This window comes from Meriones unguiculatus, chromosome 14 (genome assembly GCF_030254825.1).
Source record: "Meriones unguiculatus strain TT.TT164.6M chromosome 14, Bangor_MerUng_6.1, whole genome shotgun sequence".
In the NCBI taxonomy this organism is placed as follows: domain Eukaryota; kingdom Metazoa; phylum Chordata; class Mammalia; order Rodentia; family Muridae; genus Meriones; species Meriones unguiculatus.
In genome coordinates, this window is record NC_083361.1 from 73,248,151 (window position 1) to 73,265,531 (window position 17,381).

At 36.3% G+C, this 17,381-nt stretch overlaps 1 protein-coding gene across 2 annotated transcripts in view; it reads left to right on the forward strand.

The window, feature by feature from the left end:
* Positions 1 to 17,381, forward strand: part of Nox4 (NADPH oxidase 4) — a 147,336-nt gene that overhangs the window by 66,890 nt on the left and 63,065 nt on the right. For both annotated transcript variants that reach the window (XM_060367489.1, XM_060367490.1), the window contains exon 12: positions 14,955 to 15,015. In XM_060367489.1, the coding sequence (XP_060223472.1) occupies positions 14,955 to 15,015 (61 nt within the window). The remainder of the gene's footprint in view (positions 1 to 14,954; positions 15,016 to 17,381) is intronic.

Sequence of the window (17,381 nt, forward strand, 5' to 3'; positions counted from 1 at the left end):
TCCATAACCTTGAAGCTGTTATCAGAAAAAAAAAAAGCAATGTAGAAGTTGAAAAGGGAGAAAATACACAAGTAACTTTAGGTGGCTCAGGAGATGAGGCATTCTGTCACAGTTATCACAGATTCAGAAATTCTTTTAGGGTTTATTTTTAAATTTGTTTCATCAACATAGCATTAAACAGAGAACATAGGTTATGAAAAATGAAGGCATTTATTGAATGCCAACTACAAAGATAGGAGTGTTCTTTTTATAAAAATATTTTCCAACATGTTCCAACTGGAGAAAAATAGCATAACATGCCTCTAAACATCAAGTGTCTTCAACTAAAACATAGAGCGTATCCCGCTCTTTAGAATTTATACTATAAGCAAAAACTTTTATGTAACAGGACACAGTTTTTACCTTCATATCAAACATCTCACTTCTCCAAGGCGTCTTGCTTAAGTCAAAAGGAGAAACACACAAAAAAGCAGAGCTTATAAATCTGAAGGGCTTTTAGCTTGCATATGACCTTGAGAGAGCTGCATTTAAAAATACAACTCAGATCAGCACACTCCTGAGAGAAAGCTCAGCGTCATAAATTCATTATATTGAAACAAAAATGTAATTTTGAAGCTTTTGCTTTTTAACCAACTAGTCTTGTTTCTATACTTTGGGATCTCAAGGCAAGGGACAGAATCTTCCATCTACACAACAGATTTTCAGATTGTTGCCATGCTGTCATACACCCAAATCCCCTATTTTCAGTTTGAAAATTGCATGCTCTTCTCCTATATTTTATTATAAGCAAATAAAAAACCACAACAAAACACCACTCCATGCACAACTTTAAAAGTGAATAAGATAATCCAAATTAAAAGCAGGTGTTTTGTTGTTTTTTTATGTGATTAAAGTAATAGCATAGCTACAAAGTTCTGACCTCAGCATTTTTGGGGAGAAAATTATTTGATGTGGCCTTTGTTATTTGAATAACGTGCTCTATAGGTACATCTGTAGCCTTGACCTGATAAATGCCACTAGTTCCTTCTACTATTTCTACTGATGAGCCTGGTCTTGTCAAGTGGGAGCGTTCTTCACGGATGAGAACCTCTGTGCCAGATCAGCTGTTGGCTACTCTAGCTAGAATGCTCAAAGACCCCAAGGTCTTTTCCTTGAGAAGACAGAACTTAGACCACAGTAGAGAACCCAGAGGGTGGGAGTGCTTCAGTCTAGGAGTGATTCAGACTAGGAATCCAGTCTCATGTCAGTGTGAGCTGCTCCCTCTCACCTGACTGGCATTTGGAGACAGGGTGCTCATGTGAACATCAAAATTTAAAGATAAGTTTTGCTTACTCAGCCTGAATTCTCTTTAGAATCCCACACGTTCCCAAATACCGTCTTGATGTACTACAGAATTTTAAAAGAGAATTTGACCATCTTTCAAATTCAGAATTATATTCTTCATGTTCACTGTCATCAGTTCTCAGGTAATAGTGTTTAGGTCAGCTTCAAAGGGAAATTACTAAAATTGCCAAGTAAATGCCCAACAGGTTTCAGAGTTCAATGTACTTGAAAATTGTATCGTTTTTCTCTGAAATCCCAAGGCATGGGGTAAAACGTGTGTCGTTCTTTGAGAAAAGCTCTTTGGGTTAGAAAAAACTACTTTGGGAAATATGACATGCTTTTGGACTGTGGGACAACACTGATAGAACCTTTCCTTAGCTCAGTGAAGCTGCACTATGAATACAGGGCTTCTGAGCTTCATGACAAGAAACTGCAGTCCTGGGTGTTAGAGAGTTCTTGTCTCAAAATGTCATTATTACTCTGCCAGCATAAATGGATACCATTGTTAGCTGTATCACTCTTCATTGATGGTTACTTTTAAATCTTAAAGAGGTTCCCTGGCTTCTTGTCATTTAGAGGACCTGCTCTGAGGTCTGATAGCCTGATGTGTTTCCTTTTGTTTGTGAGCTATAGGCTTTCTCTTGAAGTTTCCGTGTTTCTTTGCTCTGTATTTTTTTTTCCCTAAACTGTGTTGAGGGCATTCCTTCTCTTGTCATACCTACTTGGTGTTCTACATACCTTCTAAGTTTATTTGTTCATCTCTACCCCTAGACCTGGGAACTTTTATTCTATAATTTCGTTGAGCAGATTCTCTATGTCTTTAAATTTAATCTCAACCCTATGAGTGTTTATGTTTGGTTTCATAGTACAGCTCAGGATTCTTGGAAATTGTAGTCATGCCCTGTTATTTATTATATTCCTTTGTTTATGTTTATATGTGGTATTTTCTCTACCTTGACCTTCATCCCTCACATTCTTTACTAGGTTGAGTCTACTGTGATGTTTTTACTATTGTTTTCTTATTTGATTCATTTGGCTCATCATTGCCAGAATCTCTGTTTTCTTTCTTTTCCAAGATTAAATTTCATTGCTGAATTTCTCTGCTATGTTGTTAATTTTCTCATACATGTTGACAATTTTCTCATCTACCTTTCTGACTTTCTGTTCTATGTTGTTGCCTGTCTAGTCCAGAGCTTTGGTTGATTTTCTTACTTATTGCTTCTGCTTGTTTCAGTTATTTTTGTGGGGACTGAACACTTTTAGGAGTAAGCTTTTGCATTTTACCCATTGTACTAGTTTTGAAACTGTAATTGTCAAGGTGTGATCTTTCACAGGAAGCCTGTTGCCTTGTTTTTTTCATGATATCTTGTATTATTATGTTGCCATTTATGTATCTATTGTTTGGATGTATCTTCCGTTTGTTTTGGAAGAATCTTCTTACTGATCAGCATAGTTTTTGTTTAAAGAAGTTAAATGTGTGTGTGTGTGTGTGTGTGTGTGTGTGTGTGTGTGTGTGTAGTTTCCCTGTGGATATGTGGATATGTGCCAGTGCCTGCAAAGACCAGATGCTTAAGAGTCCCTGAACCTGAAGTTAGAAGTGATTTTGAGCCACCTAACCATGATGCTGGGAACTGAACATTGGTTCTCTGCCAAAACAGCAAGTACTCTTAAAAGAAGCATCTCCCCAACAAAGCACCCAACTCAAAATAACAACTACTCTTAAGAAAAGAACCATCTCCCCAGCACAGCGGCCAGTTCTGGAAAAAAAGTCCCTAGTATCATTTAGAAAGCAAAGAAGAAGGAAAAAAAATAAAAGCAAACAGTATGTTGAAACATACTTAAAATTAATTAAACCTCCCTAATCCATCACCATTACCTAGAAAACAACAAAAAAATGGCAAAAATAATGTATAGAATATTATAAAAGTCAAAGAATTTAGGGTGACTGTGGAGTTACCAGAAGGGGCTGGGATAGAAACAAAGTTAAATAAAGGAGAAACAGAAGACTGGGGAAAATGTTGAGGACAGGAGGAAGAAAGAGATAAAAAATAAAATAGCACAAAAATCAAAACATTTGTAAAGAAAATTAGATAAATGTAAAAACAAAACAAAGAAACAACAACAAAAAATAGAGGGCTGGAGAGATGACTCAGTGGTTCATCAGACTGGCTGATATTCCAGAGGTCTTTCTTTTCATTATTAACTCGTTGAGATATCTGTGAATACTTCTATGTCACTCCAGCATGATTTTTACTGAGGAATAAACATGCTTTTCTGACATCTGTAGTTTAAGTTGTGTGATTCATTATTTTAAAGCATTAATAACCTGATTTATGTTTCCATGAGTCAGAATCTAGTGGTTCATTTGTTTTTGTCCACACTTTCACATAGCATGCGTGCTCTTCCATGATTTTTATGTTTAATCTGACAATCAGTCACTTTTGAAATTTTTTTTTCAATTTTTAGATTTAAAGAAAACATAACAATTTTATAGTTGTTATTTATTAAATTTTAATTCATTAAATGTAACTAGTAAGTCTGTGTCAGTTACTTTGATCGTTGGTCTTAATCCCATCTACTTAGCACTTAAAGCTTGACTTATATTTGTGTTTCACAGATCTTTTGGTTTAGACACTCAGAGAAGACAGTAGATTGCCAGGCACAATGCGTCATCATGTATTCCAGGCATAGTTGTAAAATCACAAACAGTGATTAGTATCCGCAGAACCCAACAGAATGTTGAAGATGGTTTGTTTTTTTTGAGAATTAAACATCACCTAACTCCTGCACTTTGGCTGTCTTCCAGGAGAAAAGACATGTTTCCTCAGAGGCTAATGATAGCCTCTGTGATGAATGTGTTCTAAATAAGGCAGCATGTTCAGAACAAATAGACTGGTTAATATTAATTTGATTTATTCAATCAATAGGTTTTAATATTCTGTTCACCTCCTGATTTCAAGGAGAAAATAATGAAGATACGCATTTCTTGACTTCACCCTTCTGACTACTGCTGCAGCTCATGAGATTTTTCTTTCTCTATTACTTATCCTTATTTGTCCACAGCAGCACTCCAGGAAGATACTTTCAAGGTGCACAATGCCCTCTTACTGCTAAATGCAGTAACTTTTCTCCAGGGCTTAATGAGCTTTATAGATCATCACCTTTTCGTGCTGCTGTTCCATTTATTGAAACACTTTTTACAATTTTCATTTTGTTTCCAGTAACTTCCATTTATCTGTCTTTCCTCATCATTTTTGACTACTTTGATTCACTCTTGTTTCTTTTATTTCCCTTGACATTCCCATGAGCTCTGAATACCAAGGTGCACTTTTATCGATTCCTTGAACCCCTATTACTTTACATCTGTGCACATTTCTCTGTTGACACATCAGTGTTTCCAGCTCTGAAATTCCAGGTCACATCTCTAAGTGTTTCCCAGGCATTTAATGCATTAACCTTTTCTTTGACTAATAAAGCATACAGTGGAGGGTCAGAATACAGAAATGATGTGATAGGGCTTATTTCTGAGCAGACTCTGGTTGCTACATTAAGAAGGAGCAAGAGCAGAATCTGGGAGAGCAGTTAGGAGTCTGTTCCAGTCATCTAGTGCAGGTATGATGATGGATTTTTATCATGTTGCTGACACTGGAGGTGGTCAGCTTCTGAATCCATTTTTGAAGTTTGATGGTCAGGAATTTTTTCCAGAGTGATTAGATTGTAAATGTGAAGAATTCAAGTTTCATACTTAGGTTTCTGGGCTGAACAATTAGAGTTCTATTAACTAAGCCAGCCTGAATTGTGATCCAGGTTGTGAGGGGTATTATAAAACTGTTTCAGTTATGTTATCTGGACATGAATTGCATTGTGCTTGAATTATTTATTCAATAAATGAATGGGAGCTTACTCTTTGCTTTCAGTAGATCAGAGTTCTTGACCCAGAGCCCTGTATGTTATGCCTCTAATGGCCTTTGGGTTTGTGGAGTGGTACTTGTCCTAATTTTTTTGGGGGGAGGAGGTCTGGCTGAAGTAAATCGTGGGACAAATAAGCTCAAATACAAAGATAGAAACTTTTAAGCATTTTTGCACCCCCAACTCTTGCTTTTTCCTGCTACTGAGAGAGTTGATTTTCTCCAGTGTTTTTTTTTTTATAAACCCATTTTAATGTGTTGATTGTCTACTCCAATCAAAATTGTCTACTCCAAAATCATGATAATTCTTTTTTAAAGAGCTTTTCATTTGTTAATTTCTCCTCCCTCCCCATTTCCACCTCCCCTCTCAGGAAAGGGGCGCTCCCTTTCCCATCAACTTTCATCACGACTGAGCATGTCCTTTTCCCTTGTGCCTGTCAAGGTAGTCACATCGGGGGGGAAGTGATCAAAAGTTGACAAGTGAGTCCATGTCCAATGCATTCACCACTTCCCTTACTAGAGGAACCACATGAGGCCCAAGCTGCTCATCTGCTACATCTTTTTTGGGGGACTGGTGCTCCTCCTTATATACAGGGGAATTTTAGTTTCAGATATCTTCTCATTCAATTCCCAAATCACCACCTCACTACATTCTGCCTTTTAAATATTTGTCAAATATTTTCTAATTGTGCATATAATTTGTTTCATTTTCTTCATTATTGTTTGTATTTTCAATAACTTTAAGCTTATCATTTTAGTGTTTGTTTTCTTTTTACATTGGTTTATTTAATTTTTATGTTTGGGTTTTTTGCCTGCATGTATATTCATGCACTACGTGAGTGGCTGGTGCCCGGGCAGATCAGAAGGCTGCACCAGATTCCCTGAAACTGGAGTTACAGATGGTTGTGAGCTGCTGTGTAGGTGCTCTGAACTGAATCCACATCCTCGGAAAGAGCAGCGGGGTTTTGAACCACTGGGCCATCTCTCCAGTCCCTATTTGTTACTGTAAGAAACATAAAAGGGTACTTTTGACTTATCAAAAATTCCAGTTACATATTTTTCTAAGAATTTTATGTTTGATAGTGAGTATAAATTTCCATACATACAGATACACATTATTTATGTTGCTCTATTTCTATTTATTTTCAAGTAGACAGTAACATTTTTATATTTATGAAAGTGCTTAGCATCGCCATGTGGCATTATTGTGATGGGGTTCTGTGCTCTTCTCGACTCACTGTCCTTTCTCATGCTGTTTGAATATTCCTCATTTGTGAGTTTACACGAGCTCCTGTCACAGTATCTGCAAGATGTGGGAACCCCAATAAATTTGTGTGTAGAATATGAATTAGTTGTGAAAGAAAGACAAACTTTTGAAATCCATATTTTTCTCTCAGGTTCATTTTCTAATATTTTATTCAAGCAATACTTGATTCAACCAATATTTTTTCCACCTTCTATCCTGTATGTATATGTTATATGTGTAAACATATAATGATAATTTCTTTATTTTTAGACATTTTTAACCTATACATGTGGACATGGTATACTACAAAATGTAACCTGAGGACAAAGGTATACAGCTGTAACATAGGGACACAAAAGCTATACAGGTCCTTTTAGGTTCAGAGAAGTGAAGAATTTTATTGACAAAAAAAAAAAAAATCAGGCTTTCCCATGAATTGATGGCTTTGGGATAAGTCTGAAAGAGTTGCCAGGAGTCAACAGCAGAAGAGAAAGAAATTTATTATAAATGACCAGACTGTAAGTAGATGGGGGGGGTTCTATTAGATATTTATAGTTTGGTTTACCGAATTGAAATGGATGAAACTGAATCATACAGTATAGAGATGGAAATAGTAGGAACAACTGTTTTTGGCCTTTGACCATAAGAAATAAAGAATTTGGATGTTAGTCAGCTTTTCATCACTGTGACAGAATACCAAAGAAGCCAACTTAAGGGAAGGATTTATTTTGGCTCATAATTCCAAAGGTTTCAGCCTGTTGTCAGCCAAATTGTCTGTGGTGGAGCATTATGCCATAAGGACATGGAAGAGCATAATGTTCATTTTGCAGTGGCCAAGAAACAGAGGAAGCATGAGAGAAAGGCCTGGGGACAGGGCGTACCCTTCAGTGTCAGGCCTCCAGTGCTCTGGTTTCTCTGTTGTCTCTCTCACCATAGCTCATACAGCTGTGCATGTATTAGTAGATGAACTAATTGATTTAGTTGATGTCCTCCTTATTCAGTTACCTCAGCAGCATCCCCAGGTGGGAATAAAGACTTCAATCAATAGCTAGTGTTTCCTCATACAGCACAAAAAAGTCAACCAATGTGAGATTGCTGTAGTCTGTCATTTTCCTCTGGAACTTTATTTGAAAGCACTTGAAAGAAGATTGAATTCTGGTAGCAGGACTAATCTGTGAGATTTGGTCCTTACTCTGGAAAGACTTTCATTCCATGTACAGATATATGAGAATCAAAAGAATGTCATTTGAGAAGTAAGATAATAATGATTTCAACTAAATTAAATTTAGAATGAACTGTCTGGAAGACAATAAAAAATGGGAGAGGAGAGCTAGAAAAAAAAAGGAGTCACAGAGGCAGATCACAAATATCCTTATAATCATTTTATGATCTGTGATTATTTTGTCTGATTCAAAAATTTGACTACACCTATCCTTTAGATAGCAAATGTAAGTATAAACTTGAATCATATTTTTATTTCAAGTCTCATGATTTAAAAACAAAACATTATTTCTTAAATTTTTGATGTTTAATAAATTAATATATAGCGAAATCATTATAGTCAAATAGATTCATTTTAATATTTTACACTACTTCTATGTAATAATTAGAAAATTTTGTATGTTAGTAATCTCTTGCCAATCAATCAAATATAAAGATAAGACATAGTGCCTCCAGTTTATCAGAGTAGAGACATAGATCAAATACTGAAGCCCAAATTGGCAATTCTGACACTTTTTATTCTCTTATCCTTAATTTTAGGTAATACGTATTTGCTATTTATTTTAAGTTCCAGTCTTTTCATCTAGGAGGATTTTGTGGTGCTACAATGATTACACTTGAGTTAAACTTTTATTTAAAGTTTTGAGGTATTTTGAAATTATAATTATAGTAGAGATATTTGATTTATGTTTTAGGTATATGTGAAATTACTGAGTATTCTTATTGTTTCTTTTAAATTTTACTGTCTAGCTTATAAACAGATATTAGCTGTATAATATAGGATAACCATACCAAAATCTACAGACCTAAAGAAGCTAAACAAGAAGGAGAAGCTTAGGGAGGATGCTTAAATCTCATTCAGAGTAGCAAACAGGATAGACACTGGAAGTGGTGGAAGAGAGGGAACAGGATAGGAGCCTAACATAGAGGTCCTCTGAAAGGCTCTACCCAACAGGGGATCTAAGCAGATGCTGTGACTAACAGGTAAACTTTTAGCAAAGCTCAGGGAGCCTTATGGAAAGAGGATACCAGGACCTAGAGGGAGCAGGAGCTCCACAATAGACCAACAAAATGAAAATATCTTGGCCTAGGTGTCCCTGCAGAGATTAATGCACCAACCAAGGATCATGCATGGAGAGGACCTAGACCCCCCTGTTCATAGGCAGCTCAGTCTCCATGTGGGTTCCCGAGTAAGAGGAGCAGCGGCTTCTCTCTCATGAACTTAGTTGCCTACTCTTTGATCAGTTTCCCTTGGCACTGTGACATTGCCTCAGAGGAAGAGGATCCAGGCAACTGATGATACTTGATAAGCTAGGGTTAAAGGACAGGGGATGAGGACTCCTCCATTTGGTGGACTAAGGAAATGGGGTAGGGGGAAAAGGAGGAAGGGAGGGTGTGAGCAGGAGGAGATGCAGGTCAGGGCTACAATTGGGATATAAAATGAATAGATTGTAAAACAAAGGAAGGAAGGAAGGAAGGAAGGAAGGAAGGAAGGAAGGAAGGAAGGAAGGAAGGAAGGAAGAAAGGAAGAAAGGAAGAAAGGAAAGAAAGAAATTATAAATTTATCAAAAATATAATTCCTAGGAGTTTATGGTACTAATCACTTGGTATGTATCTTCCTCAGCATATGTGTGTGTGTGTGTGTGTGTGTAGGTACCAGTAACTAGCATAAGCTTTTTTTTGTTTTATTATAAGCTTAATCACAAATAATTTTCTGAAGCAGTTTAGTGGACATTTTAGGCATATTTAGGCATATTGCTTTAGCACTTTCCTAGTCAACTCTTCATTATTCCCTTTGTGATTTTTTAAATTTTTATTTTGTTATTATTACAGCTTATTCACTTTACATCTTGATTGTAGCCCCTCCTTCATCTCCTTCTGTCCACACACTCCTTTCTCTTCTCCCACCTACATCCCTCCCCTTGTCCACTGATAAAGGAGTTCCTCCTCCCCTATTTTCTGACCCTAGCCTATCAGGTCACATCAGGACTGTCTGGACTTTCTGTGACCTAGTAAGGCTAACTCACCAAGGGGAGCTGATCAAAAGCAGAAAACTGAGTTCATGCCAGTAACTGTCTCTGCTCCCATTTACTAGGGAACCCCATGGAAACTGAGCTGCCCATGGGCTCCATCTAAGCAGGGGGTCTAGGTCATCTCCATGCATGGTCCTTGGTTGATGCATCAGTCTCAGCAAGTCCCCCTGGGCCCAGGTTTTTTGTCTTTGTTCTTCTCCTTGTAGAGTTCCTGTACTCTCCAGGTCTTTCTGTCTCCTTCTTCTTCCATAAGATTCCCTGCACTCTGCCCAAAGTTTGGCTATGAGTCTCAGCATCTTCTTTGATACCCTGCTGGGTAGAGTCTTTCAGAGGTTCTCTGTGGTAGGCTCTTGTCCTGTTCCCTGTTTTCTCCCACTTCAGATGTTTATCCTATTTGCCTTCTGAGTGAGGATTAAGCAACTTCCCTACGGTCTTCCTTGGTCTTCCTTCTTGTTTAGTTTCTTTAAGAAAGTAGATTTTAGTATGTTTAACCTATATTATATAGGTAACATCTACTTATAAGTGAGTATCTCCCATGTGTGTCTTTCTGCTTCTGTGTCATCACAGTCAGAATGATCTTTACTAGATCCTACCATTTGCCTGCATATTTCATGATTTCCTTGTTTTTAATTGCTGAGTAGTATTGCATTGTGTAAATCTACCACAATTTCTGTATCCATTCCTTAGCTGAGGGATATCTGAGTTGTTTCCAGATTCTGGCTATTACGAATAAAGCTTCTATCAACATGGTTGAGCAGATGTCCTTGTATTCTTGCACATATTTTGGATATATGCCTAGGAATAGTATAGCTGTATCTGGAGGTAGCACTATTCCTAATTTTCTAAGAAAGCACCAGATTGATTTCCAAAGTGGTTGTACAAGGCTACATTCCCACCAGCATTGGAGGATGGTTCCTCTTTCTCCACATCCTCTCCAGCATGTGTTGTCACTTGAGATTTTGATCTTAGTCATTCTGATGGGTGTAAGGTGAAATCTCAGGGTCATTGTGAATTTCATTTCTCTGATGACTACGAATATTGAACATTTCTTTAAGTGTTTCTCTGCCATTTGATATTCCCCTATTGAGAATTCTCTGTTTAGATCTTTACCTTATTTTTAAATTGTATTACTTGATTTGCTGGTGTTTAACTTTTTGAATTCTTTATGTTTCCAGATATTAACCTTCTGTAAGATAGAGGGTTAGCGAAGATCCTATCCCAGTCTGTAGGCTGTCGTTTTGTTCTGATGACAGTATCCTTTGCTTTACAGAAACTTCGGTTTCATGAGATCACATTTACTGATTGTTGATCTTAGAGCCTGTGCTGTTGGTGTTCTTTTCGGGAGTTGTCTCCTGTGCAAATGAGTTCAAGGCTCTTCCCCACTTTTTCTTCTAACAGGTTTAGTGTGTTTGGTTTTAGGTTGAAGCCTTGGATCCACTTTGACTTACGTTTTGTGCAGGGCAGTAAATATGGATCGATTTGCATTTTTTCTACATGTAGATATCCAGTTAGACCAGCACCATTTGTTGAAGATTCTGTCTCTTTTCCATTGTATGCTTTTGGCTTCTTTCTCAAAAATCAAGCATCCGTAGGTGTGTGGGTTTATTTCTGAGTCTTCTGTTTGATTCCATTGATCCCCCATTCTGTTTCTATGCCAGTACTGTGCAGTTTTTATTCCTGTTGCTCTGTAGTACACCTTGAGATCAGGGATGGAGACACCCCTAGAAGCTCTTATTTTTCAGGAATATTTTATCAATTTTGGGTTTTTTTTTTCATATGAAGTTGAGAATTTTTCTTTCAAGTTCTGTAAAGAATTGTGTTGGTATTTTGATGGGAATTGCATTGAATTTGTACTTGGTTTTTTGTAGGATGACTATTTTCACTATGTTAATTCTACCCATCCCATGGGCATGGGAAATCTTTTCATCTTCTGATATCTTCTATGATTTCTTCCTTTAGAGACTTGAAGTTTTTTTCAAACAGCTCTTTGACTTGTTTGGTTAGAGTTAAACCAAGTTACTTTATGTCTTTTGTGGCTATTGTGAAGGGTGTGTTTCCCTGCCATTTGATAGTCTTCTTTTGAAAATTCTCTGTTTAGCTCTGTAACCCATTTTTAATTGGATTATTGGTTTTGTTGGTGTTTAATTTCTTGATATCTTTATATTTTCTAGATCCTAGTCCTCTGTCAGATGCAGGGTTGCTGAAGATATTTTCTCAGTCCATAGGGTGTTTTGTCTGTTAATAGTCCTCTGCCTTATAGAAGCTTTCAGTTTCATAAGGTCCTATTTATTAAATGTTGAACTTAGAGCCCAGCCTTTTGCTATTCTATTCAGGAAGTTGTTTCCTGTGCCAAAGAGATCAAGGCTCTTTCCCACTTTTTCTTCTAACAGATTTAATATGTCCAGTTTTATGTTGAGGTCTTTGATCCACTTGAACTTTGTTTTTGTGTTGGTTGATAAATATGAGTCTATTTGCATTTTTCTATATGTAGACATCAAGTTCCAACCTGTCACTTTCCAGGTTCAGCCCCTACTGGGCCCTGCTCATCTCTTGCTTCCCTTTGAGACTTTCAAAAACTACATTTCAATCATTTAAGAATTAGCATCCTACCTCCGGCAACACTCATGACTCTGATTTTTATTTTTTTAAAAGAATGAAATATAATTCTAAGATCTCCATTGATTTTGTCATATCACATTTGCTCTAGCCATTTCCTACTTTATTGTTTTTTTTTTTCAAATATTGGTTAAAATTCTTAGGCAGAAGTTGGGTTGACCTCTATTTTTTTTTTTTAATTTGAAGAGGTATGAGTAACTTACCAGGCATTATTCAGAAAAAAATGATAGAAGTGCTACCACAGTTTATCTGTTCAGGACAAATCTATTTCTGACCATGCCAGCACTCAAGAGAACAGGGTTTTCAGTGTCCTCTGAAGCCTGATGTTAAACATATGCAAACAGGTTTTGTAAATCTACAATGGAAAAAGAATGCACAAATGTGAATTTTTAGATAATGTATGTGTTATTTTATACTTTATTGTGTGTTTACCTCAAACGAGATGTAAACTTGGGAATATAGGAGCAAACTAGTTTTATTTCTCTCCTCTCTTCTTGCCTTCCATTATCCTTTCATTACCTAAGAATTTACTTACAATGAAGGAATATCAAGTCTTTTCAAAGAAGAACAGCTTAAGCATTGAGAAGATAGGTAAAGTGTGACAGCACAATCATGCAGACACAAGTTTCATCCCTAGCACTCATAAAAGGTAAAAGCCAGTTATCCAGTTATCCTAGCCCTGACAACAGGGAAAGAGGAAATAGAGAGAGAAGAGCCCTGTTTGGGTGCTTGCTGGCCACCTGCACTAGGCAATTGCTGACCTACAGTTCAGTGACAATACTTATCTCAAAAATTGAAGTGGAAAATGATCAGAAAAAAAGACACCAAAGTCTAGGCTGCATATGGGAGAGTACACTCTCATGCATGCACCATACACATATGCATGCACACATCCACACTCACACACACCTACACACACAGTGAGAGGGAGAGGGACAGAGACCGAGACCACTGGTATCTGGTAACGTTATTGAGACTCTTGTTTTATTCAGGCTCCATTTTTTTTTTTATTATCCACTCTTATGTGTTATGAAGTAGAAGTGGTGGGTAATTGAATAAAAGTGATATCATCTCATCTTTAAAATTCACTAGTGAAAACTGGGTTTCTCTCAGAGTTGTTCATAACTAGAATGTAGACGGATTAAATTCAGAATCACAATTGTGAATATGAAACTTAAATTTATAAACAGATGATTTAATATAGAAATTGCTATATTGTGTTTTCAGTGTTTAAAATCAGTTGATATTGCATAGTCTTGCTAGCAACAATGATACTTTCAGTTTTAGGTTTTACTTTATTGTTATTTTTATTTATTGCAAGTTATTCACTTTGTGTCTCTGCTGTAGCCCCCTCCCTCATCTCCTCCCAGTTTTACCCTCCCTCCCTCTTACTTTCCTATGTCCCTCCCTTAGTCCACTGATAGGGGAGGACTTCTTCCCCTACTGTCTGACCCTAGCCTAGCAGGTCTTATCAGAACTGTTTGGATCCTCTTTCTTTGTGGCCTAGTAAGGGCACCTCACCAGGGGGAGGTGATCAAAGAGCAGGCAACTGAGTTCATGCCAGAGACTGCCCCTGCTCCCCTTGCTAGGGATCCCTCATGGAAACTGAGCTGCCCATGGGCTACATCTAAGCAGGGAGTCAAGGAAGTAGAGTTGTTAGCACAGTCCTTTACACATGGTGTTTGATCCAAGTCAGTAATAGAGAATCTGCATCTGTAATTGTTAGGTTGTAATTCAGTTTCCTGCGATTTAACAGGTGTACACCCTTTATATATGGGTCTCTCCAACAGGACATTAGTCAACACTCTGAAGTCAACTGGATACTCATTAGAATAATACTTCTTTATAAGTTTTCACACCAAGAAGTTTATAGACTGTACCCTGTCATAACTTCAGGCTACCTAGCACTACCAAATGATTGGGAGAAAAAAAATACCCAGTATTCAAAATTTTGAATGATTATCAATCTGCAAAAATAAAGAAACAATCTTATCATCACAGGCTGAAATTTATTCTCTCATTTTGACTGCTTGTGTGATTTTTAGGTTATCTTAATATGGGACCAAAGAATAATACTTTTAATTCCATTTTGAACCTCATTTACCTCTATAGGTGCCATGCAGAATTTTTCTTTTTTGGAGAATAAAAAGACAAAAGTCTATGAGATGTACTTTGACCGGGATCAATTGGACATGGAAGTTTCACAACTTATTTAGAATTTTTCATTCTTTGATTTGTCAAGATGAGAAGTATATAATGTCTATGAATAAGATACACAAAGATGATTATTCTTCAGTTCTTCTATTTTATTGCTCAGTTCTTTTTGTCTCCTGTATTTTACATCAATTTTTGACAGAATTCAAAGTTACAATATTCTATTAATTTTTAATTTATTGTTTTTATGCTTTATATGCATATTTATAGTCTGTAGAGGAGTTCTGATGTCTTGTTGATCAGCTGACATTACTTTCTCTATCTTCTAAATCTTCTCCTGTTCTTTCCCCTTAGTTGTTGATCTGAGGGTATGCAATCAGAATAAAAGTTTGGGTCACATTATTCTTCTAATATATAACAATCTGAATTGATTCTAGTATTTATTTTTTTCAGTGTCCTACTGAAACCAAAGCAACATTTGGTGTCCACTTTAAAGTAGTAGGAGACTGGACAGGTATGTACCACTTAAGAGCTTTAAATTCTTTGAAGAGAATGTAGCATAACAAAATGCATCAAAATAATTTACTCCTTTGTATAGAAAGGTGTGTAGATACTGAGGAGTTCAGCTTTTATTTATTTTAATGCCTTTTTTCTTATAAGATTTATTATTGAATCAGAATAATGTGAGTATCGGTAATTATTCACAATGTGTTATTTATGGAGTTTCAAATCATAGGCTTCGTCGTGTCAGTTTTACTGCAGCAGTAGGGACACTGAAAGCAAATTCTGGAAGCATAAGTCTAAAATTCATGGTGGGCTCGACCCTTGAAATAATGACCATCTAAGTGCATAAGATGGCTGCAAAAATAAAGATGTCACACTGTGGGCCCACGTTTGTGATTCAGAAACTACTTGCCCTTGATTCAATGCACTGGGTAGCAAATGCATGCTTAGCAAGTATTGGCTTGTTGGTTATTTAGAGTGCTGTCAGGAAAAAAAAAAGAAAGAAAGCATAAGAGAAAATACAAACATATGAAATACATTTACGATTAAATGAAAGAAACAAGGATCTCCTTAAGAGCGGATTCAGTGTAATCTAGAGCTAGAATAAGCAGGATCTTTGACATCCCCACCCCCCAAGGGAGGAGCAGTCCTGCTAGGCCACAGAAGAGGACATTGCAGCCAGTCCTGAAGATACCTGATAAAACAGGGTCAGATGAAAAGGGAGGAGGTCCTCCCCAAGCAGTGGACCTAGAAAGGGGCAGGGAGAAGATGAGGGAAGGAGGGTGGGATTGGGAGGTAATGGGGGAACGGGATAGAGCTGGGATACAGAGTTAATAAAATGAAAGTAATAATAAAAATAAATAAAAAAGAAAACCCATAGGGAATATGGAATTTTTGAAATTCAGACATTGAGAAAATGTAGGAAGATGTAAGAAAAAAAGGTAAAATTCATGATAGAATTCCTCAAAGTCAATGAACGTAATGATTAATAAAATTAAGGAATCATCAAACAAAGCCCAAGACAACCAAATGAATAAAAATGAAAACAGTGTCAAGCAAATGAAATTAAATAATTCGTTCTAGTAAGCAGTTATTTGGGTTCAGCTTAGCAAAGATTGAGTAAAATGAGTAAATTTATACTAAACTGGAGACTTTAAAGGATATAAACCTCTGTAGTGAAAAGTAGCATTAGTGACTTGCTAGTTCAGTCTATTAGCATTAAAGGAAGACTTGTATATTCTTGGAAACAGAGTTGGAGGAATCAAAGGGTTTCCTTTTAAACCTGGAAAAATGGCTGTGAACAAAAGTTAAAAAGTAGCATTGGAAAGAAGAATATAATTTAAAAATCAGGAAAGGTAGGATTTTGTATAACAAGGAAATATTCTTAGGTGCTGAGAAGGGTCATTGATATCAGGAGGTTATATTATATGGCAAAATATGTAATGTAAATAAAACTCTCCATGTTTAAAGGCAGTGAACATGGAAAAGTTAAAAAATGGTGAAAGTATGCAACGCTGCAACATACAACTTAATTGGGAAAATCCAAATCTATTTAAGAAGATTGATTTTTAAAATGACTGAGAAATAATAACCTTCTTGGACTCACAAATATAAGTTTAATTAGATAGTGGTTATGCAGTGATATCTAAAAGAGATCACAGAAGCCCATCTATAGAGACACATTCATTTATCATGGAAGGGTTAATTCATATGCTAGAGCAGTTGAAAAAATGAATTTTTTGACACTGATAAATAAAGAATGGGAGAAATTCTTTTCTGGTAAAATCCTAATATGGCAGAAATTAGGTTCAGCAATGAATGGTAATTGATAGAATTCTGTATCTAAAGGAAGGGAACAATAATGTAATTTAATAATCATAAGGGTATGAAAAGCTTCATGATATTTTGTAACTAGCAATTGTGTCTGAGTTTTTCTCCGAATTATTTTTGATCACTGGTAGCTCATTAAAATAAATAGTTTCTTCAATATTTATTTTAATTTTCTTCATTGGGAACATGCAACATTGTTAATTTTGCTCTCTTTTTAAAAAAAAACATGCTTTAACATTGAGAGAGACACAAGATCATTTTATTCAGAGTTAAGTTCTAAAGTAAAGATATTTTTCACATAATAGAGCCAAGCATGCATGTAGAGAAGCTCTAAATAATTCTGTCACTCACTAACACAATGTTTCAAAAGGAGATTTAGCTGCCAAAAAACAACAGAGTTACAACCATTGAAAGAAAAATGAGAACGTTCTCCTGAGATTTCCTCTAAATTTAAATTATGAACAGAGCGCTATGTCTAGATGTGCCAAAGAAGAACTTAGTAAGGATTTGAACATTAGGGGTTTGCTTTTTAAGTGTTAAGGTTTA